The 24,642-nt window shown below is 46.0% G+C and overlaps 1 protein-coding gene across 1 annotated transcript in view; it reads right to left on the bottom strand.

The window, feature by feature from the left end:
* Positions 1-6,852: 6,852 nt before the first annotated feature.
* plxna2 (plexin A2) overlaps positions 6,853-24,642 on the bottom strand; it is a 170,666-nt gene continuing 152,876 nt past the window's right edge. The window contains exons 25-31 of the mRNA XM_061259087.1: positions 23,557-23,660; positions 15,973-16,072; positions 12,400-12,590; positions 11,850-12,019; positions 11,297-11,509; positions 10,384-10,534; positions 6,853-7,564 (exon numbers count right to left, since the gene is read on the bottom strand). Coding sequence (XP_061115071.1) covers positions 7,469-7,564; positions 10,384-10,534; positions 11,297-11,509; positions 11,850-12,019; positions 12,400-12,590; positions 15,973-16,072; positions 23,557-23,660 — 1,025 coding nt within the window. The 3' untranslated portion in view covers positions 6,853-7,468. The remainder of the gene's footprint in view (positions 7,565-10,383; positions 10,535-11,296; positions 11,510-11,849; positions 12,020-12,399; positions 12,591-15,972; positions 16,073-23,556; positions 23,661-24,642) is intronic.

The raw sequence follows: 24,642 nt of genomic DNA, 5'->3' as shown, positions 1-24,642 counted from the left end.
TCAGGGACACGTAAGGTCATAACCTTTGGGAGTCTTCCCCTTGGAAACCCCCATAATCCACAACCTGTCCAGTCCATCCCAGTCCAGGAGACTGCATCTGCTGGACTGGATTCAGACTGCACAATGATTGGATTCTGAAATGGTCAAAAAACAAGTTCCAGAGAGTTTTCATTATGGCAATTTGCTAATTCATTCATTGAATTTGAGCTAATTTCCTAAATTGACTGAATTGAAATAGGATTTATCCCGACCCTGTGCTCACCGTTCCACAGCTCCTCCTGTGTATGCTCATTTTTGCTAATTGCAATTGTGGAAATAAAATCGTTTAATAACGGTTTTTAATTAGACGCTTTTAATGAACTGGAATCCAACCCTAATATTAGCAAGGCTCTCAGATCGCTATGGGCCACAGTCCTGGCCCCATGCCTTCAACATTAGGCATAAGACAGGAGGAAGTGAGCATCATTCACTCTTTCAGTGTGTGAATGTGCCTTTGTTCCCTCCGGCTTATGGGTAAGACCATAGGGATGAGTGATACTCAGTGATCACCACTTATGAAGTGATTAGTTATTAATCTTCAAAAGCAATCTGATTATGCTGTAGATATCAAGTACTGTACTCAGCAATAGGGCACAGTGTTAGCTGAACTGAATCAGAAGCAGCATATTTCATGTTCCCTGTATGTTCCCTGTGTAGCCCTTGAATTATGAGAAATGTTAAGTTAAAGGTTCAATGTTACAGTGTGAAGAAAAGTATTGAAAAATTGTCAGTACATTGGCACTGCAGATAATGGCAACTGTTCAGCAGCACTGAACTCTCTCGAGATCATGAACGTTTCCAAGCTTGCTGTGCTTTGTGTCCTCAGGAATTTCAGGAAGTCATCCGTCAAGTGGATGGTGTGTGCCTTTTAGACGTCTTTGGCATGCGGGCAAGAGTAAGAAGTAGGTTATAAAAATGGCTTGTCATCAGAATGGTTCAGTACTTTTTATTATCTTGAAAGATCCTGAGTGGATTTGGGGCAATGAGCAGAATTTGCCCTCGTCCTCTGAAGGCCTGCTCAGAAAAACACAATGTGCCCATTTTTCAATTTCCACCCTAATGGACATTCAATAAGATTACCCTTGAAGAGTTTGTTGTCTCTGCAAAAGGGTCCTGCATGAAGACAGATTGTAGCACTTCCAAATATTAGCAACATCAGTTATCTTGTTATGGCTGTTATGAGCCTGAGTGTGAGTGCTCATTGATGACCAGGTTTAAAAAAAGCAAAAGACGCATTACAAGATTAACCAAGATTAAGTGAGGGCTCTCTCCCCCACACGGTGGCAGCTGCCACAGGTTCATGCCATTTTATACATTTTATTTTAACCCTTCAATGCACAGCCTCACTGAGCCTGTCAGGATCATGGTCTGGGTAAATTCCATTTCTATTCCGGCAATTCAAGTAGTAGAATTGATTGAGCAATCCTAATAGATTGTTATGGGCGTATTTCATATGATTGGCTGAATAGACTGGGCTGAAGTGGAATTCATCTCAACCCTGGTATTTACTATCCTACGGCTCAGAGGTCCTCAACCCCAGCCCGGAGGTCCTCTAATGAATGACAATTTTTTACTGAAACTGTAATTTCAGTTGATAATTGTTTTTAGTTATAATGCAAGGCTTACTCTCTTAATGTCACATAATTACAGAAAGGTTCTCAGCTAATGCTTTCAGATTTTGCAAAGTGATGTGGCAAATTACTTTATTAAAAGAAAGCCTTTTATGCAGCGTAGGCTGTCAGGCCCTAGCTAAATCTCTGTAGAAATTACAGAGTGGCCAGTTGGCCACCATTCCTGCATTTTGGCTGACTGAAAGAAGAAAAAATCTATTGTTACTGGATAATGCAGAATTAATGAAAAGATGCTGTCTTGATCATGACTATTATTTTGGTGACAAATCTCATCAGATTCTCACCATCCAAGACACCTGTCCCTCATGGAAGAAATAAAGTCCATTATAACTGTGTTTTCAGGCAATGGTTGCCAAATTAAGCTACTTTCATGCAAACTGTCAGTGTCTTTGCATGATCTGCCCTTCATGCCCAATCCAAAAATTAGGCTTGTTACATCAAATCTAGCTAGCTACCTCTGGAACAATGACTAGCTAGTAGCAAGCATACTTCCATCAGTAGCTGACTAGACTACATGTAAATTGCAAACCAACCTGGCATGGCCTGTTTGACCTGCTTAATTACATGAACTGGCTAGCTGTCAGGCCGGCTAGCTGAGAGGTTGTATATGCTCAATTAAGTTTTTTTTTTAAAGGAGAGCAGGCAGTCCACCCCCCCTTTCATATTTATTCAGTTGGATAGAAAGCAGTGAGGCTAACGGAGAAGTGATCACAGCTCAGAATGCGCCATGATGCGCAATCGAGCCCAGGCCCACATGGAAGGCCCACACGGGGGGACCACAGACTTTACGGACCCCCCAAGACCTAAAACCGGCACATTTAATATGCTTTCATACACAAAAAAAGAACCATAGTACATTTTTTACATTACATTACATTACATGTCATTTGGCAGATGCTCTTATCCAGAGCGATGAAGAGTTGAGTAGACTAAGCAGGAGACAGTCCTCCCCTGGAGCAATGCAGGGTTAAGGGCCTTGCTCAAGGGCCTTATTGTGGCTACACCGGGGATCAACCCACCGACCTTGCGGGTCCCAGTCATGTACCTTAACCATTACGCTACAGGCCGCCCTGAAGTCTTCAAAGCTCTCAACATGATAGGAGTAATTTTCAGAAATATTATGCATATGGCCCCTGGTCACTTCACTAAACCTTTTGTGGAAAATTGTGACTAAAGACAAAACAAATTATGAGTCAAATCTGCAGTTTGTTATGTTATGGGAATGAAAGCCAGCATAGGGCACAGGATCCCGGGGCTGGAAATCTCAAGGTTGCCGTGCCTCAGGAGTTTATTGTTCTCTCTTTGCCTTAGATGAGGCGGATATCAGTTGTAGGCCTGAGTAATGTTGTGTAATGTCTGCAGCAGGGTCGGTTGCCTGAGAACGTATTGGTTCCAGAGCAGAATGAGGTATTCATGGTGTTTGCCTCAGAACAATCACTCGTTTCACACTTCGGTTGCCTATTCCTGGTTATATATTTTTCATGTTCACCGTCAGACCAATTATTGATCTAAGAAGTACCTGCTAGTTTTCAAGCTCTCAAGAGACATTGCCTCTTTACTTTTGAACCAGTAAAGTTTATTTATATATAACAACAGTACAAAGTGAATCCTTGGCTTGCAAAATAGGTGTGCTTCATATTTACAATAGGTACACAATAATATATTATCATAACAAAAACAAAATAAAAAAACAAGAACAACTTTTTTTAAATACTTTAACTTTCTTACAATTTTCACAACACTTTTATAAAACAACAAGAACAGACAGCCATTATTATTGTTATTATTATCATTATTATTATCATCATCATTGTTATTTTTAATTAACTATATTACAGAACTCCAGTGTCTACAATGAATGGGGCATTATGAATGTGTGTTTTGAAATGAAAGGATATTTACTTATTACTTGCGATATTTCAGCGGTTTACAATGGAAAAGACTGCACTCCAATTTACATTTTTTCAAAGTGACAGAAAATGTCTTTCTTTAATGCCTTAGAAGTAATTCTTTTTCCATGCCACTCAACAGCTGACAGCATGATATAAGCCAAGATCAGAAAAGTGCCTGATTCTCCAGCCTAATGAATATATGGTGAACTATTGTATCATGCTTGTGAATAATTTAGAAATATCTCAGAACATGTATTTCTGCACTGCAGAAAGGCAAAACAAAATAAAAAAGTAACCTCTATTTTTTTGTTTTTGAATGAAATTTCCCATGATGGAAAGTCTTCAGGATGGAATATGCATGGAACACAGAATATTCTATTATAACATAAAATCTACTTTTAAAATGGGTGCAAACTGAAAATTAAGACTTCAAGACTATTGCCTTAATGAAAGGAACTGCAATGTGCACAGATTTCACTGTTTTTCACGTATAAGAAAGACAAGGGAAGCACTTTACTGTGGAATGCCGACTCACTGTCCTAAAGCCAAGTTTTTGACTCTGTATATGATGAATGCAAACAGTCAAAATAAACCATTTTTCAAGATCATGCAGACATTTTTTTCCTCCACCTTTTCCCCACTGACTGCTACACAGGCAATGCCAGCTTCACTCTGTCTTAGAAAATGTAAAATAACTCCTTTTCAAAGGGTTTGATCCATTAGCCAGCCTGCAGCATTCTGACCTGATTGAGCGTGCAATGTAATGAAAATGAGAAGATTCAGCAATGCAGAGCCTAACTGTAAGGGAAGGGAAGAAAAACTTAAATAACTTATGGGAAGAAAAAAGGTTTATCTAAAAACATAAAAGGCAGATATGAGGTATGAAGGGTAGGCAGCTGACCAATGGCCCAATCTGATGTGTGGAACCCAGGAAGGAAGGCAGGTCTGGAGATTAAGACGGCACAGAGGAGCCAAAGCTTTATGGTTGTCCCGTGTCTGTTTGAGCACGTGTATTGGGCCGTGGTGTTCAGCTGTGCCCACCAACTGGCAGCTGACAGCACCGCCTTGCTGCAGGACACACTAATCACACGTCAAGCACCCTACGTCTCACAACATTTTCTCTCCTTTTTTGATGTGATTTTTTTTATATCTCCTGATCATAAGGTGAACATGACTTGCAGAGATCAAAGTCTTGCTTCAAAGTCAGCAGAGGAAACCAGTGCTAAAGGGATTCTCTCTTTCTCTCTCCCTTGCTCCTTTTCATTATGAGACACTCATCAAACACTGTTGACAAGACAAGGGACATATAGCCTTCAAGTGCAAAGCTGTATCATCTTTGCTTTTTTTATTTTACCTCATGCTTAATCAAATATCTCTAAAAGGGGTCTTTCCTGGGAGACGACTGGCGTTCAATAAAGCTCAGACAAAGGGTGCACAAACAAAAACTGGGGGGCTTGTGTACCACTCTGTAGCTTTCATGAAGTGGGGTCTAAGGCCACGGAAAACAGCACCTTTCATCCGTTAGGTTCCTTTTTTTTGATGTTACATGCATAAATAAGCTCAATATATAGTGCAGTCCATATTTATTTGGACATCTTTTTGTTGTTTTGACATTCTATATGGTTCACTCGATACAGATGTAAATTCAAATCCATGGTTCTTGAATACAGTCACAAAACAACAACAAAAATATGTTGCCGTCCAAATATTTACGGACTGCACTGTACACCTTCACTCCTACCTATTTCAAGTATTAATTTTTCGGATGTAAACAATGGACTACAACAGAGTTCTGTGCACAAACGAGAATACTGAAATCAAACCAATATGACGCCATCTACAGTATTTGGTCCTTCAGTTGCTGAGGTTCTGCCCTGGCCAACTGTTATGTAAACCAACATTACTGCAACATCAGAATGGTGGGAGGGTTGTACTAAAGCTCTATCTGGTACCATGCATTACACTTCACATCTGTCTTCTTTACATCATGCTTCCTGTTAATAAACTTCATGTCAAACATGACCACACAACTCTATCCAACTAAATATTTTACACTAGGCTTTTCTTCTCCCATGTCTGCGGTCTTCCTGCCTGGGATCACAAGGAGGAGAAGACGTGGCAGTTTGGCCCAGCTTACCGTTCAGCTCTCTCATCCTATAAATGCCTCAGCCCGTCTCAGACTCTGAAGCATTTGGTCCCTTACGTAAAGCATTAACCATTTTCTTAAAGTTATTCAACAGTTTACATAATGTGATCTTTTGGCACAAAGTCAAAGCGTAAGAGGACCTTGCGAGATTAAATCCATTCAACGTAGAGAGCTTACGGGCTGCCGGGTGAGCAATGGAAAAGCCTGCTAGCACCTAAGCGTTTGCCTGCGACTAATGGGATTCCTTGGCACCGAAAATGAGAGGAAGACGGAAGAAAACAAGACCCTTCTTCGGTATGACACAATAAAAATATATAGATTTGAAATAAAAAACACAGCTTGGCCTATGGGGTTCATATTGGTGGATGACAGTCCTGCCACCAATGTAAGCATTCCCCTGCTTCTTTGCAGACCCCTGTAACAGGTATGTTCCCTTAGGATCATAATTGGCGGTGACCTCATCAAGCTCAGTCTCGTCACTGAGGCCCACATCTGACATTCTTTATACTGTGTAACTGCCGTGCGTGTGGTGTGACAACGTGTCCACAAATGGGGTGGGATGCAAAAGAGGGCAGGATGGATGCAAGCAGCTTTCTGATAAGAGTAAACAAAAAAATGACTTTCGCATCTATCCTGCTACGGGCTACAGTTTGACTGGCTCCTTCTGTGAAGGAAAAAAGTATGTCGTCGCAAAAAATAAAACGCATCTGCATTTGTACATTCACATACATGTATATGTGTAAAACGGAACATACACTGATGATGAAAGAACGGTTTCTTTACAGTTAAGGAACCCCTTTTTTGAGGACAGTCTTTAGATGAAGGAGGTCCCTGGTTGTCAGTCTATGTTCACATCTCAAGTCCCACAAAGCTTGCCTGTCGGTCAGCTGCTGTATATACTGAGGGGTGCTGGCTTTAAGAGCTGACATGGTCCACGCTGAACTCCCAACCCTTTTTGCGGAATTCCGCTTCTTTTCCAACGATCCTGACGCGTAATTACGGATTCCGAGTCCCCCGAAGGAATGGGCTATGTTGGTTTTTCTTAATGTGCAAATGTGTGGAAGAGACACTGAGAGCAGAGCATGTACAGTACCAGTCTTTAGTTCCCCGCCCCCCTCCCTCCCCCCACTATACGATCCAGTAAAGGTCTACACAAACCACAATCAGAACGTGACAGCTGTCCGAGTTACCGAGCTTAAAACTCGAGATAAAATAAAATGTACGCGTACAAAAATAAAATTTGGGAGCACACTCTTGCGTCTGTAGCTCAGGAAATCGGGTGCGGGGCTATGTGAGGATGGACCTCTCTCTCTCTCTCTGTGTGTTGTCAGCTCCACTGGTTCCTCTGAGAGCACCCTGCCTGTCCGATCACAGCGGTCTTCTCCTCTGTGGAGTCCTGTCACTGAAGCAGCACTCCACGCACAACACAAACCCGGCACTGACACACAAGGGCTCTGCCACAGAAAGGAATCCATGACACCTCAGGAAGTCCTTCACCTCCCCCTGTCCTCTCCTTCTCGTTTTCACACCCCGTAACCCCCTCCGTGCCGTTTCTTCAGCCTTCGCAGGAGTCTCCCAGCAGCTGCCGGACATGGCCTTTCGCTTTTCAAAAAGAAATTAAATCAAGAGTCAACTTTTTTTTTTCTGTCCCCTCCCCTAAAATAAAAATCTTGAGTCAGTGGCGCCCCCAGCCCAGGGTGCGGTGTGTTCTGGGGCTTGGGCGGGTGCTGCTGATGGACAGGTGCTCCGGTGCGATCGTCTCAGCTCTCCAGGGACATGGCGCCGATCAGCTGCTCCACCTTGTAGGCCAGCCTCTGCTTCTTGGCCTGTTCGTCCTGCTCCAGGGCTGATGTGAGCTACAGGATAAAGACATGAGAAGCCTCTGCTAAACACTCAGGTAGGACAGAGCGCTCTACAAACTTACCAAGTGAAAATAAATAAATAAACATACTACAAAGACTTTTAAATGTATGTGGATGTTGTATTTGAACTGAACTGAACTGAACCAAGTGAATTTGGAGTGAACTTGTGTGCGTGAGTGTGTACCGGGAAACATGAGCCTAGAGTCTAGAGCACACCCCTGAAACTAGCCCAGATTATGAACAATATTTGTTGTGTATGAATGGCTACGTTCTTAAACTGACATTGAACAAAAGCACGACATTAAAGTTGGGGAGTGTCCTCCAAGGCCCTCTGTCACAACATACAAGTCCCCACCACACAGGAAGGTCAAGACAGGGCTGTTCAAATGTTTTGTAGAGAATTATGTGATTTTAATACTGTTGTTAGAATGTAGAGTATAAGCAATATTTAATGCAGTGATGGTATGGGTTCTGAACTACCCGTTTTATCGATTTTAGACAAAAGTGTCAACTTAAGACTAAGGTCTGGCATTTTATAATGTCAATTAACTTTCAGATTTTTATGGTTGTTATTCATTAAGCATGACCTACTAAATTCGGACATAAAAAGCTTGACATTCTAATTTACGCCAATGGAAACATCCACTTTTTTTCTTTTGCAATCGCGAATATCCTGCAATATCCGGTGGAGTTTAGCTGTGTGTGCATAGGGTTTAATGACATTGATATTGTATGAATATAAATTAGGAAGGAAAATCTTATTAATGTCTATGTCAAAGAGAATACCACAGCATTGTTAGATGATATCTGTAATCACACACCTCTACCGTATCACCTAATAGGTTTTTTGTATAAACATGCCATTTGTCTAGTCTTGTTCAAAAGAGAGCCCACTTCATCTTCTCTGATGCAAGGTCTGCGTGAATGCGTGAATGACACCTCCAACAAAATTTGTGATTATACGTGAATATCAAAGAGAGAAAATAAATTAGATCAATAAAGCCAATGTCAAAAAGGCACTCCAAACATGTTCATCCTGACATCCATCAATTGTAAGAAAGACAAAGAAAAAAACGTTCATTTGACTATCTTTGCTTTCGCATGTGTACACGTGACTCTTCCCTCATTGACAGACTGCAGAGAAAAAGCGGAGGGAACGTTAGTTTAAAAAAAAGAGTCGATCTGGCACATCCCAACTAACACATAACATTCTCACAACGTCACAGGCAATGTTGTGGGAACGTTAAGCGTTGGCTGGGCTGTAACTCGTCATTAAAACGTGGACGGCGTGTTCCCCATCATGGCGGCATTGGCCTGACAGCGGTGGCAGGGGACTCCAGCACGTCCCTCTTCCCTTTCATCTGCTAAAGTGCTCTTAGATGCTGACTGCGTCCAGGGGCCCCTGGTCACCGTCGGCCCAATCTATTATTAATCTGCTCAGCCTATGCAGGTGCAGCTCCGCCTGCCATTTCCGCAAATCCCGTTAAGCCTGCCATATTCCAGGGAGCCTACTGCACAGCCCCTCTGGAGGGAACAAACCACTGCACATGGGATTGGGGGGGGGGCTTAACTACTCCACACTGGAAGGGGGGAGAGCAGAGAGAGACAAGGAGAAGGACTCAAGAACTCATGAGAGTGGGGGGGAGAGATATTGACGAGAGAAGGGAGGCAGAGAGGATTCAGAAGGAACGGAGAGCGAGCAGAGAAACAAGAAAGGTTGGGAGGCACAACTGAGGAGACGGAGGAGGGGGAAAGAGAGGAGAGAAAGCGCGGAAAGAGAAATGGGGGAAGAGACACGACCGAGGAAAGAGAGAGGAGAGAAGAGGAGATTGCTCTCTCGGCAGCTCCTGCAGGCGGGGTGTGTTTGAGAGGTGCAGTTTAGCGCCTTTCATACGCAGTCTAATGTAAAGGTCAGGCTAATGGGCACCTGGAGAAGGCCTGACATTCTGTATCACTAGAATCTCACAGCTGCGTGATGGACACCTGCCGTCACATCGCTCACAGCCCTCCGACTGTCCGAGCCTCTCCTGTGATTCCTCTAAGAGCCGATCTGTCCGACTGCAAACCTTCTCAGCGGGTGAGCGGAAAAGGGTAGCGCTGTTGCTCACTGCTCAGCAACACCTATACCCCAAAACAGCGTCCCTATCAGGCACCGTGGTGTGAAGCATCCTGCCGCTCTACTAAATGGGGTGCTGGCCCTTCAGTGGGGGCCAACATCTCAATCCATCTTCCCACAGCAGTGGCAAGCAAAGAAGCAATCTGTAGGATTTTTGGCCTGGCGGTAGCCATTAAATAAGCACCCATAGATCAACCAAAGCTCGGAACAATCCACTCTTAAAAGGAAACTATTTCCATATCTTTTTGAAGGTTACTGTATATAAAAATACCTGATATAGTGCACTGCATAATTCATAATGCATTTTTGGATTGCCGGTGTAATTTTGATGTCTCAAGGACCAGCTCGAGGCACTTCAGTCAGAACAATAATTTACAGCGGTGCTGAGGAAGAGATCTGTTTCTGATCCAGCCAGAATGCCAAGGATCCAGTGACGATAATGGCTCAGCATACCAGTCTGAAGAGCACCGCTCTCAAACACAGCGAGGATAATTTAGAGAGAAACCGCTGCTTTGTTATCAAAGACCCGCAGATTTTTCAGCAGTATATTCGCTAAACGCAAAGAAAAAAAAACACATTAGAGCCTCCGCTGGAGAACTCGGGATCCAAGCTGTCACAGTTTTTATACAGAGGCTGTGTAAAAAAGCACATGCTCCAGAAGGCTGGGCTGTGTTGATGGGGGTGGTGTTAGTCTCACCTCTTCGCTGTATTTGCTGACGTAGGAGTAGATCTCGTTGAGGGCGCTCAGCATGTTGAATTCGGTGGAGTGCAGGCGAGCCTGCTCCGCCAGGTATGCGTTCATGTCCTGGTCGCTGATGGCAGGCAGCCGGTTGATATCGGCGTAGTACCTGGGGAGACACGGAGAGGACCGGGGTCGGTGTGGTATGGTGGGCCCTTGTGTGGATTGACGTCACACGGGCAGATGCTGAAGGAGCAGGGCTGTGGCCTGAACCCAGCCTGCATTTTATGGTAATACATTTTCACGTGTTCAGGTCGACTGTGGGAACCCAACTGACCAGAGGAGACTGCTCAATGAGCAGAATGAGACACATCGCTCAAAATCAAACTTCTCCCTCCCCAGGTTATGCAACAGCTAAAGGTGTAGCAGACATTAGCATGACTGGATTCTGTAACTCTTTAAGTGTGGGGCCCATCCACCAAAGCTGCAGTTTCATGCATAAATATTCCACCACACACAAGCGCCCTTCATAAAACTATAATAGGTTGAATTTTACAGCAGTATATTGCTCCTGTCAGCCACCTCTGTTTCATACATCTCATTTAGCTGAAGTTGCCCTTGGGAAAAATAAAGTTATTCTATTCTATTCTATTCTATTCTATTCTATTCTATACCTTTCTCGAGCATTGTTTAAGACTGCAAAAAATAACTATGTGCCGGAGATAACTTTCAGTGTCACGATGAAACCCCACTGACACCCTTTCAGAAAGAAAAGTGTGGAAGCTTTCAGCGAGTTTCCTTTAATGCTCTTCTCGTTTGTCGCTTCATGTTTAGGAAAGCAACAGAGATGGAGTGAGAGAGAGAGGAAGGGAAATGGAGCTCAAAGCTAAGCAAAGCCGTGTGTTTCCTGACAGGGCTGAGGGAGCCTCACCTCTCCACCCAGCTCTTGTAGTTGGGGATGTCCTTGGCGTACAGCAGCTTGTTGGAGGGGGAGTCCTTGCCCAGCCGGTGCTCGGAGGTGGAGCAGGAGTCCATGAAGGTCTGTGCTACCACAGACAGGCAGGCGTCTGTGATGCTGCTCTTGTGGATGTCGAAGACGAACTGCGGGTTCTTGATCACGTTCACCCAGAAACGCAGCGGGAGGCTGGGAGAGAGCAGACAGAGAGGCAGGTGTAAATTACCTGGCTGAGGTACAAGGGACACGTTTTAAACCATCAGCAGACTTACTTTACACTCAGGGATGTCATCTCCAGCCCTACACTGCTGCAGTGTCTGCTGGCTTTTTTGTGTGTTTCAGCACTCAAGTGCTTAATTTAAGACACCGGCTAGCTAAAGAGTAACAAAAACCTACACTGTGGCCCTTCGGGGCACCAATTTTAAAGTTCCTACACTATATATCTGCCCCAGATCTATTGACACGCTGTAGCTGAGCTGAGTTGAGCTCCCTGCAGTACCACTCCCTCGTCCCAGAGGCCGGCCCTCACCAGTTGCTCTTCCACGTGTGACGCACGTCCGTGTCATGGATGCCGTGCTTGTCCGCCTGCTCGTCCAGGAAGTCGAACATGTACTTGATGGCGAGGGGCAGGGCGCTGCCGCGATGCACCGTGCTGAAGAGCGTCTCGAACAGGTCGTCCACAAACTTCTGCAGCGTGCCCTGAAGCACACAGAGAGCAGAGACATGTACGATCAGAGATACACAGAGATTCCACTGACAGGCCTCAATGCAAACACGCCCTGTATCTTAAAGCCCGACTATCACAGCTTGGGAGGATTGCAGTAACACAAACCCACATCGGCAGGGGCCTTGGAAAGGGGTGAGTCCCACACCACTCCGATATCATCTGCTTGAATTCATTAGCAACTTCATTAGAAATGGCAATCCATTATCCCATGCTCTTAAGAGGGCTAAATCACTCAGATATTTCCATGATACTGTGTTGAGGGCCTGAGCCGTAGCCCTGTGGTCAGTTATAAGTCTGCCCTCTGCTGGCGACAGAAGAACGCGTGAGGCTCGGCACCTCGGAGGGACAGTACCTTGGTGGCCAGCAGGCGGGTCAGGTAGATCTCGGACACCATCTTGCTGCCGCGGTCGCCCTCCTTCTGGTCGCCGTGCTCGTGGTTCTTGACCAGGTGCCACACCTTGACGCCGCTCTCCAGGTCCGGCGTGATCATGGGGGCGCGGGACCGCAGGCTGTCAGGGCTGCCCGTGTACCGAAACGTGGAGTCTGTAGGAGAGAAGGAGTGAGAGAGGGAGAGAGAGAGAGAGAGAGAGAGAAAGAGCGTAATGTGACATAGCAGCTCAGGAGCACTTTGTCTGAGTGTACACCCACACACAGCGAATGCTGCTACGATGAGACATGCCCTTAAAAGGCCTTCACTGCACAGGTAGTGTGAAGTGTAGCCTAAACACAGCTCAGCTGAGTGCACCTGCACACACATACACACACATACACACCTCCAGACAGCTCCCTAGGTAATTATACCCATTCTTCAGGAGCTCATTACAGAGCCCAGAGCCCCCTGCCCTCTCTCTCCCCTCCATGCCCAGCTGCAAATGGAATGATTCCAGATTAGTTCCAGCACATAAGAAAACTGCAGCGCTTGATAATTTTATATTAAGGAGCTGTGGCGATGGGAGAGAGAGGGAAAAAGTGTTGGGTTTACACTCTCCAGTCTGCACATTCTGGGCCCCCAAAGTGGCGAGCTTCTGCCTGCGAGTGGGATGAAAAAGACTGATGTGGTACTCTAATATTTCATTAAGTCCCACTCGCTAGCCGCCAGGACCCTTTCTCCAGTGAGGATTCATCTCTCTCCGTATCATCCCTCATGCAGAATGAGAAGTGTCTCTCCCCCGTCTCCTTTTTAAAAGGAATAATAAATGGCGTTTTCCTGCCGCATTGTGCCGGGGACATGCAAAAGTGTCTCTGTCACAGCCCTAATCAATACATCAAAAGATTTCTAATAAGTTAAGCACTCCCCCCTCCTTCATCCCTCCCCCTCTTCCCCTGGGATAAAAAAAAAACTCTTCCAGTGCGAAAAGAAAATCACATCTCCTCCTGGCGGCTTCCAATTAGTATTTCCCCCGGAGGCTGGGAGGGCTCTGAGGACCGCCAATCAAGGAGGCCCGTGTCACCTGGCATCAAACGGCACGCGGGACAACAAAGTCGGCGAGTGGCATGGCGACTTAGGGCCTTAGCAGTTTTCAAAGGCGGCGGTCTCGGGAAACGCGTGTCTGGGGAGAGCGCACTCGCGGGGTGGATTGTGGCCTAAAATCCCGCTTAAGCCACAGACAGCTTCTAGACAGCTTCTAACCTTCCCTCCTCTCTCTGCCTCTCACCTGGCCTCCGTTTTTAGCAGTTTCTTGGGTGAATTGCGTCACGCTTTCTGACTCCAGTCAGGGGAGTCTGCTTCGTGTCCAAGACTACTTGCGCTGTAAATTGAGGCGAGATGCTAAGTGGCGGCGCATTAAACTGATATGAATCAATCAGCGGGTGCCTGTGTGCAGCTGTGACCGCAGAGCCGCTCTGTGATTGATGGGCGGCAGGTTGTGCCAGCAGACCGGCTGTTTTATATGCAGCGCAGGACCCTGCACCGCCCGCCAACGCCAACGCCGCGAGCCGACGTGTCCTCGTACTTTCATTTATATCTCCTGAGCGTCGTGAAATATTCAACAAGCTGTTGCCAATAAAATAAACCGAGGCTCCTCGGTGTAATGAAGACCACATGACGTAAAAAAAAAAATCTTCATGAACTATTTACTTCAACATTTTGAATAAAACAAATGCTAGCATGATATCTGCACTATTTAACACTCAAATATGTAGTCCATGAGTATATAAACACCTAAACCTGCATGCACGTACGCACATATAATACTGTATATAAAGGCAGTTATAAAACCAGTAGCCTAGTTTAAGAAGGAGGTGCAGCCTACCTGCTGAAAAACACCAAAAGACACAACAAACGCTGGGGGTTAGCCTACTGGTGCAAGCTTATAACTGAAGTTTTACTGCAGCGTATTTCTGGCAGTGTACCGTTACGTTAATTTAAAAACTCTTCCTATCTCCATGGGACACACACAAGCATGCAATAAAAACAGCCTACAGTAAAATAAATTTTTCAAAGCAGGCAATCATAGCTTCCTGTGTCTGTCAAGACAAATGATCAAATTGGGTGAAGGTAATTTTGTAAATAAAACCGAATTAATTGGCTCAAGTGAAGGGAGATAGCAGACACGGTGAGAGAGGTCCACATATTGTATGCCTCATATCTACACAAAGGCGTGTTTATGGTTGTCCTCTGTGCTCCATTCTCCTTCACAGCTAAAGTCTCACAGCCAGAGCAGACCTGATGGAGCGGGAGGGGAAAGAGTGGACAGGCCCAGCAGGCCTGGAAATAGGCTTAAATATGCTTCCTTACATTATGCATATAAAGACCACTCTAATCGCTTGCAAGATTGAACGCTTTTTTCCCCGTGTTGAGCACAAGAGTTGGCCCACACTGGAGTCGAGTGGCACTCCTGCCGTGCCGCGAGTTCCAGCCACATCGCTGGTAATTGGCCGAGCACAATTTTCAGTTTTGGTTTGTGTGAAGTATAATTCACAGTGAATAATTAGCAATCAGACCGGCCTTCAGCTCGGTGGGCTTGGACCCGGAGAGGACCAGATGGGGGCCTATAGCGCACTTGCTAAGTGCCGCCCGGGGAAGGAGGTAATGTGTGTCAGCCCATTACAGCCTGGCGGTGGCAGCAATGGCTGTGCTGGAGAAACTACCCTTGTTATTCCTCACAATAAGATAAACACCCCTTATCTCCCTGCTCCTCTACATCTCCCACCGACCCCATCTCGCACCCAGGCTCCAAAGGCAACCACAGTGCAAATAAGAGCCGGGAGGAGGAAAGACTAAATCATTAAAGCGCATTACTGTACTTATAGCGATAGCCTCACAAGCCAGGCTTATACCTTGCAGGCAGCTAAAAGCCTGGGGAGAGATGCCAACTTTTCAGGGTGTATAAAACAACATTTACTGACTTTACTATCAACTTAATGAAGCCAGGTCTACGGTTCAATTCAACTTAATTCCATTATTTGAACAAACATAAAGTAAGAAAAATGATTCAGGTGAGGGCAGCCATTCAAACTATATTACTGTATGACACAGAGGTAAGTGGTTGAATAGCGAGAGGTGCGAATGAAAAATGTTACATTTCCATCCTCTGACACACAGGCCAATGTCTAGCTAGTGTGCTCATCACTGCTATACTAAGTGATGTTTCCAGACTGTACGTTAGGGTTCTGAGACAGTGGTTATGCACAGATTACCTAGAAGCCTGTATTTCATGAAACTCTTTCCTTTAAAGACAGATTTAAAATGCGCACTAAGGTTCCAAATATACTAGTGCATTAACTTGTTGGTTTTATGCCGAGCTGGGAAAGGATTGGTGGAAAAGTACTGTAACAACAAATGTTTTTTTAATGAATGGTGGTTGCTTGAGGTCAGTTTGTGTTCTTCTAAAATATCAATAACATAATAAATTTGTTGAATAAGCATGTAAAAGTAGTTTCATGGTCATTTCTGACTGGGAGTGTCGGTTGAGGCGAGACTCACCGTATCTGCTGATGGAGGTGCGAGAGATGCTGGCAGAGGGAGGGATGTTGTAGGATGATGTCTGCTTGGGCACCAACGCCACCACACAGCGGTCTGACACCTGCAGCAGAGGAGGGGAAGAAAAGAGGAAGGCTGATTTAGCGAGGGACGCCAGACCAAACGAGCGTGTGCGCATTGAATTTTCACCCGTTTAGTCCTGGCAGCCCTGCTCCAGTGCTTGCTGTGAATCACTGCGTATGCGCTTCTCCCTTCCATTGTTGAAGTATTTTGTTTTTCGAAAAATTCCTGAGCTAGTTCAACAGCATGTGTACTATTCAAGTAACAAGCTCTGCTCAAAGGTATTACAGTACTAAAGGCACAAAGTAGCACTCCACACAATCTTTACCACAACTCCACACAGAGTTGACCACTCACCCTACTCTGCTCTTACTACTAACCCACACTCCCATCCCACTCCAGCCCCATTCTGCAGTGTACCAGAATGCCAGTGCAGCCATGTACACAATGCTTGCTAAGGTTGAGCAACATAAAGTGGGCCTAAAAAATCTGATCTCCAACTCCTGTCCCACACTTAGGACTGAGAGATGACATCATCCGCCCAACATCTGCACGCTTAATGAGGGCGGAGAGGGCCGTGTGCGTCTGAAGCACAGGAGGCACACGGAGCCTCCTCTCCCAGCGCCCGTGGCTGCATTCCTACGCCACATTCAGACGTGCGATATTTCTCAGCGCCTCTTTTCGCTTTCTGCCATTTAACAGCTTTATTTGTGGAGAGGCTCTCTGAGAGACGTCTCTGAAGGAGCTGTTTGGAAGAATTCCACAGCCACGGCACGCGAGATTGCCTTCATTGTCATTCCCGTCACTCCGCAGTCATTACTCCGATAATGAGAGCTTCAGCGGGGCCCGAACGGAGCCGCGGAAGAGCCGCGCGGGCGGAGGCGTCCTGCCGGAGCGGCTACACCGAGGCGCTGATGCGCTATTGTTGTCTGGGAGTGAAGCTGAGAAGAGACGTCTCGCAGTCCTAAGAGCCTGGCCTCCATCTTATCTTTATATCCCATCCTTTTTTTCTGCACCCATGCCTATTTTCTTTGGGAGGGGGGGGGGGGGGGGCTTTTCTGATCTCGCTTAATGATCTGAACCACACCGAGGCACAGGCAGAAGGAGAGAAGGAGAGAAGGAGCCTTTAATTTCCATTCCTCCACCAATGAAGAAACACTGAGATCTCCTCAAAGGAGAGAGAAAGCTCTGCTAAGGCCACCTCCCATGCTTTCTCTCTCTCCCCCCCTTTCCTCGCTGTAGTCAATGGGCCATAGTACCCTGCCTTCAAGTGTCTTTCAAGTGACACATACGAAAATGTTTATGTTAATATTATGAACAGACCCTCTTGGCTTTCTCTTTCCCCTCTAGTATTTTCCCTCCCCTGCGCTACTCTAGATCCCCACAGTGTCATTAATCAATTTTCTCCCTGCATCCAGCACCACAAGGGGCTACAGTAGGTTACTGAGGCTGGTATGAATGTCTGCATCAACGCCGTGGCCCGGGAGAGAGGAGAAACACTAGCCCAGTTCAGCTTGGTTGTGTTGCATGACCACAGCAAGTGTGTGCGAATGCGTGGGTGTGTTTTTCTGTCCAGTGTTAAACTGAGACTCGTAGATATGTTCTTTGGATTCATTACAAAACAACAAACAAGGGGAGTGGACACTTCCATTTTGTGAGAGCCAAAAATTATATACGGATTTTTTTGGTGCTGCCTTATGCTAAAACGTATGCATGCGTACATGCTGGGAGTAGAGAAAACGCACCACGGCGTGCTTCTGACATGACTTCGTTATGTGGCGGCATACGGCGACCTGGCATCCAAGCTTAGCGGAGGTATTTTTATGCATGGGTGTGCAGACATGTGTGACAGTGAGGGAGGAGAGAAAGGGCCAGATGTGATCAAAGACACTGCTGGGAGTCTATTAAAAATCTCTTCTTTTCTTTTCCTTATTTCGAATAGGGGTCCATAAGCTCCTTTTCCCCGAAAGCCCTTCTCACCAGTAATGCTCGGAGCAGCTGACAATGGTCCACCTCCTCCTGGTTAATGACCCGCCCACCCCCCACCCGCCTGCCTCACTCACTCCAGGCCCCGCTCAACCTCTCTCGTTAATCTCCAACAGCCACAACCAGGGCTGCGTTTGCAGGAATGCAGGTTTGATAGCCACGGCAGGGAGGGAGAAGGAGAGGGAGAAGGAGATGGGGAGTGAGAGAGAGAGACTGTGAGGAGAGAGAGAGAGACAGAGGGAGAGAGGGAGGAGAGAGAGAAAGAGAGGGAGAGAGTGTGAGACAGGAGAGTGAGAGAGAAAGGGTGAGAGAGAGCGTGACTTCAAGAATCCTCTTTGAATTGCTCCCACTGCGTTTCAGTTTTTTCTTGGACTGAATGGAAAAAGCCTTCTCCCTCCTCACACCCCTTCCCCCCCCCTCGCATCCCTCCTCCTCTGACAGCAGGAGCCCACGGTGGTGCCAGAGAAGGCCCTATTACCGCTTCCTCCACCACACACTCCCCTGCTCCAACACTCCCCCTTCTTGCTCTTCCTCTTTCGGCTCAGTTATCGCCCATGAAAATGTGAAAAAAAAAAAAATAAGCACAGCTGAAAGAAAAGTGGCGGTTGGAAAACAGGAAGCTTCATAAAACTGAGAGTGATTGAGACAGGTGGATTTAGCCTTCAGGTATAATCTGCTGCCGCAGGGCCAGATACCAGGCCAGGTGCGATAAGGCTGGGTCCCCCCACCCCCTCCACAATGGCAGCCTGACCCATTTCCCAAATCTCTGATCCCTCTGATGCTCAGACCATAGATCACTATCTGGGGGATTCCAACAAACCCGAGGTGCTTCAATGCCATCCACCCCCCCCCACACAGATAACTGAATACAGATGGGGACCCAGTGAGTCGCAAATGAGAAAAATGAGAAATTGTAATCAAAAAATCTAAATGCCATGTAAAAAAAAGAAAATAGAAATATACACCACAATTGTTTTGGGAAAAAGGGTACTGTTTCATTGTTTTTGTGCAATCCAGTACTTAGGCGGACTGAACCTTTGCCAACAGACCAAAAATGGAAATTGGCCTGTTCTCTCATGGCCTTGTGGCGTGAGCCATATCCAAAAGCTGACTCAATCTGCAGTAATACCTGCTGTAGCCATTCCAGGTCTCACCCTTTGACTTCCCGGGGCTTGTAAAGGATTTTCTGTTCCCCCAGTGCCGCATGTGAAAATGACTGTGCAGCCAGCTCCTCTGATAACAATGGGGGGAAAAAATCTTTACTCTGCCAGCCAAAGAACAAAAACAGGACCAACAAAATAAAATAAAATAAGGTATGAGACAGGCATTGTTCATCGTTGGGTTTGATTTCCCATGGTAGATAGGATTGGTGATGAAAGGCTGGCTTGCCTATTCCCTTGCTGTCTGAGGTTTCAGTGTGCCATGGGTTTCAGTGCAATAAAAACATCCTTATTAAAAGGCATCTACTGCAAGATTCAGGGCTTTGAAACATCTGTGACTAGCAGCACAGTATACAGTACAGACTAATATGTTCCCCCTGGCTGGCTTGGGGAGAAGGAACAGGTATGTGTGAGCCTCACCTATTCAGCCTTTGGCCTTTATTTTTTATTATTGTTGGGTCACATGGGGGGGTGGGTCGCAGGGTGTACGTGGCTTGACCGTGACCCTCTCTTGGAGTCAAAACCAAAGACATTACAACCTGCCTGCCGGCATGGCACAAAATGTCACTGAAGTCTTGAAACACAAAATAGTTCCAAAGATATCATTGACAATGAAAAACATTGTTTGTGTCTGGAATCTAAATTGTTTTTATACTGTACAGTCAACAGACAGTCCAGACAGAAACAAATGACTAAGTGACAATAATAATTGACAATGTCTGAAAAGCAGAGGAAGTCAAGAGTGTCACAGCACACTGACTTGACCTATTTAATCACAGAACATCCCAAGGCACTGCTGTTCATAATAGCACTGTGCCATAATTGCTTTCAGACAATGGGCCTCATTCACAAAACATTTCTAAACGTCTTCTTACATTTGTTCTTAATGCAAGTTCCCATAAAAAGACTAACGTGTGATTCATAAAATGTGCAGACCCTAGAATGTGTTCCTATCTCAGGTGTATCAGATGGTGAATGCACTTATAAACAATTCTGAAGTCTTTATAACCTAAACGTGTTGGTCAATTTCATATAGAGCTACGCCTCCCACAGAATGTATGCTTTCCATGTTTGAAAAGTCAAGCAAGATGCATTCGTATTTGAGCTTCCCTACATTATCGGCATCATTAATATTTACTCTCAGGCACTGTAACTTTTGGGTTATATTTTTTAAGGGATCCTTTTTCGATTTGAGAATTACTGTTGGAATTCATCTTGCATCTCCCTATTACCACTCATTAGCACTCTTGTGTAGACATTAGCCAATTGATTCAGGATTGTAACAGCAAGCTTTATGGTTTTAGCTAGCTATTATGGATGCTAGCGGGTTATACGACTACATGATTTGTTTTATGAATTACTATTATGTATTGAATTTGCATTACATTTTGTATTGTTATTATTGTTATTATTATTATCATTATTATTATTATTTATATATTATTAATAACTCGCACTTAGTACAATGTTGCAAATACTCTCACTGGTGTGACGCTTGCATTGTACCTAATTTGTTCTGTGTAAGAGCATCTGCTAACTAAATGAATGTAATGTAATTAGCTTCAGTCAATCATCCCAGATCTCAATCTTCTGCCAATCCCTGTTAATTCTCCTCGCCTGTTCCCAGCCCCTTGGATGCCTAGCAGGCTTTGGTCCTTCATGTTCATAATTCATTGCATATTCAACCTCAACTACCACACTCTCGGGCTGCTAACTGTATAATATGACATTTCTGGGTTTCTCATCTCAATCAACTTCTTGTGTTGGGTTATTGGACACTATATATTTACACACACAAAAACACACACAATAGGACCATAATGAATTCCACGTCATATACTTTGATGCATTGTCTACAGTCCAAATTTGGCTGAGTAGACTAGCCTGGCAAGGAATATAAATGATAAGCAATGGAACACATGCACCTGCTGGTACGAGCAGGAGACAAACGCTATTAACAGGTTATATATCTGACACCTGCCATTTTACTGCACACACAATTAAATGTGCTGTGTACTCAATGCCTGTGGGAGACCTGCGAAGGCTTAAAGCTCGCTGGCAGACCCAGCTTCTTCTCAACACGCAGACACTACCACATGATATCACACACGCAATCGCGCTTACTTTATTTAAATCTTCCTTGCCTATCTCTCATGCCACTCAAACACTGAGAATGTAAATTCATGGCACAGAGCGCGTGGGTTGCCAGATGCCCCCTGAGATGTTCCAGGTTTCTCTGTAATGCCATTCTCTGGCTGCAAGGTTAACCGTCTCCCCTCTGGAGATAACAAAGCGGGAAGGAAGGTGGAGAGAGCAGCAAGGAGAGGCATGCCGATAAAAGCCTCTTAGACAAGTCGGGAGACTAATCAACGTAGAGATAAAATCAGCCCTGGTCCAGCACTCAATATTTCATATCTCCATTCGGCAAGCTGGATTAATGTCAGAGATTCACTCAATCATGGATGACATCCCCTAAAAACTATCATGCTCATGCTCCAACATTCCATTTACCTCTATTTTTTTGGCCGGGCAAAAATGCGGAAATGAACATATCCATGCAACCTATTATTTTCAAAATGGTCCAATAAATAAATAAGAGGGCTCCGACAGGTTGATGCGAAAGCCATGAATTTTAATGTGCCCCTGTCAGTCGCCGGCTTCCAGTGTGAGAATTAGCAGCGTCACAGGATACCTTTCAGCGGTTTGCCATTAGCTCTGCATATTTCACACCCAGACGGTACGTCTCCCTCCCTCTCCTGCTCTTATCCCACACACACTCATGCACGGACATACACACGCACGCACGGACACACACACTCACGCACAGACAGACACGCACAGACACACACGCACGCACACATACACGCGCACACATGTACACACACATGCACACTCACACACACACTCACGCACAGACACACACATACTCACACACACACACACGCAGGCACACTCGGACAAACACTCACGCACAGACACACACACACTAACGTACGTGTCCACAGACAGGGCCGTATGGATCTGTGCTGGACAGATGTGTCACGGCGGTAGCAGCAGCTGCACAGACACGAGCGCTCCTCCGTCAGGTGAGCACTCCCACGTCACCGAGCATGCTCTCAACCGCGGGCCCTCACCTCTCCCCTCCTTGGCCCTACAGCTGGCCTGGGCCGTTTGAATGAGGCAGTGGGGGCGACACAGCACAGAGACGCTCAGATCCATGATCAAAAGCGTGTCTCACGTGCGCCGTTTCAGTAGAGGAGCTGCTTCAGAGAACGTGCCCTACAGCACACCCCCTGGCTAAAGAGCACAACAAAGAGAACGACACAAAGCCTGCGAAAATTTCCTCAAAAATAAAAGGGGAAACGTAAACTGCGGGATGAATGCAAACGTATTGTATTTCCTGTGGGTGAATTAAGGGGCGGTTGAGGCCAGGGAGTGGAGAGCGACCGGTAGAGAGGCGGCTCATTAGCCGTGAGATAGAGGAGGGAGGTGGGAGAAGAGCTCAAACCCTGAGAGAGCCCGGAGGTTAACCAGAGAAACACATTCATCTCTGGGTGCCAGGGCAGGTGAGGCAGCCAGCGTCAGGGTGCGGTAATGTACTACCTTCCAGAGCCTTCTTCACTATACCCCAGTCCCCAATTACTCCCCTGTAAATGTGTCTCCCTTCTCTAGTTGTCCCTCGGGAGGAGGCTGCAGAGAGACCCCAGCTAACAGCCCCTCACCCACTCTATCTCCAGCTGAGGGAGTACGGGGGTACAGGCAGATGGTCCCTTTCCTGAATAATGGGCACCCGCTGACCCTGTCCTACTGAAAGATTCATGTGCCCAGATCCTCCCTCCCCTCCCTCCTCAACTTCTACAGAGGGGCTGTAGCAAGGAGCAGCAGGTAAACTCCTGACCCGCAGAGACCTGGAGCGGAGTTCACCCGGGAGCGAAGCGCAGCTAATTGCCACGGTAACAGGCAGCAGCCAACCCTGGCACGTAAGGGGAGATAAAATATAGATACCAGCAGAGCTCGGGGGTCAAAGCTGCCCTCCTAACTTTTCCAGACTTTTGCTCTCTATGTCACCTTCTCTCTGTCAACTGTCAAGGGAAAGCATTTGTCATAGTGAGCTTTTTCCCATCCAGATGAATGACTGTCCCCCTATTCTTTCCGAGTCATCAACACAAATAATGCTGTCACATGCAAATGAGAACCTCGCATCCCACTCACTGGCAAGTGGGGAGCTGGGTCCACTAATAATGGTATTCCACAGAACCAGTTTACATTTTCAGTGCATGTTTTCAGCTTGTTTATATTTCCACAGAACACCTGACTTAAACCTTTAAGTGTGTAAATGACAGTTTGAAATGAGGGTTGTTGTGCAGGATTGAGAGTTTACCTGGTAGTGCATAAGTGTGTTGAGCCTCTTCCAGTCGTTCTCAATCTTGGTGGTGATGTCTTCATCCTGAAGAACCACACGTGCCATTCGCCCCTGTCGCCACTCTGCAACAATAACAAAACAGTCAATCAGACTCCCGCTGACTCCTGCAAACGACTGGTCGGGTCCGAAAGTGCTCTCAGCGGTGTCCCCAGCGTGTTTGGATAGCCCGAAGAAGTATTTTTAATAAGCCACTCAACTGTTTTCAAATTTCTTCCCCGAAGAAAATGTGGCACAAAACAAAATATCTCTCTTTCACAGACATGTCTCAGAGGTGCTCACGAAGCTCTGTTACAAGAAGCAAAGGCTTGACAAAGAAATTCTTAAAACTTAACTGCAACTTCATTTGCTTTCCCCGACAACACAAAGCCTGCATTATGCACTTCCAAAGGACTCCAGAACAAACGTATTATACAAATGAAACAATATCAGCATCTCTGTTTTACAGAATGCTTCCTCTGCTAAGCACTGGCTGCGAGCCCGTCGGGATTGATGTGCATTTTAATTAAACATTACACACGAACAGTTTGGAGAAGTACGCGCAGTCAGTCTACCCCGCATAATTGGCACTTGTGTCAGTGATAGTCTATCCCATTTACATACACTGTGGTGAGGGTGCCTGAGCCTGAGAGCGCCCATGAGTGACGGAGAGAAAGTCACATCCTCCGACGGAAGGAACACGAGGGAGAGGGGTAGGGAGAGGGGTAGGGAGAGAAGGCAGGCGACTCGGGATAATGAAACGATAATAAGGACGCGGGAGGAGAAATGGCGGAGCGACGCAGCACTCCTGCTGGGAGTGATCATTGATTTTCTCCTCTGTTGCCTGGACTTTATTACTTTGTACCGTTGCCAACTGCCGAGACTCGAGCTCTGCCCCCCAAACCCCCCTGAATCTGGATTGCTGTCGCCACGGTGATCGCAAAAATTAAGCATTTTCATTTGTGTGTGTGTGTGGGGGGGGGGGGGGGGGGGGGGGCGTGGTTTCACAGGTGGTGATGAGGGCTATGCTCCCTGTGCCTATTGTTTTTGCTTTGTGCGTTTGCTTTG

The sequence above is a fragment of the Conger conger genome, chromosome 10, assembly GCF_963514075.1.
Source record: "Conger conger chromosome 10, fConCon1.1, whole genome shotgun sequence".
NCBI lineage: Eukaryota > Metazoa > Chordata > Actinopteri > Anguilliformes > Congridae > Conger > Conger conger.
This window is presented reverse-complemented; position numbering and strand designations above follow the sequence as displayed.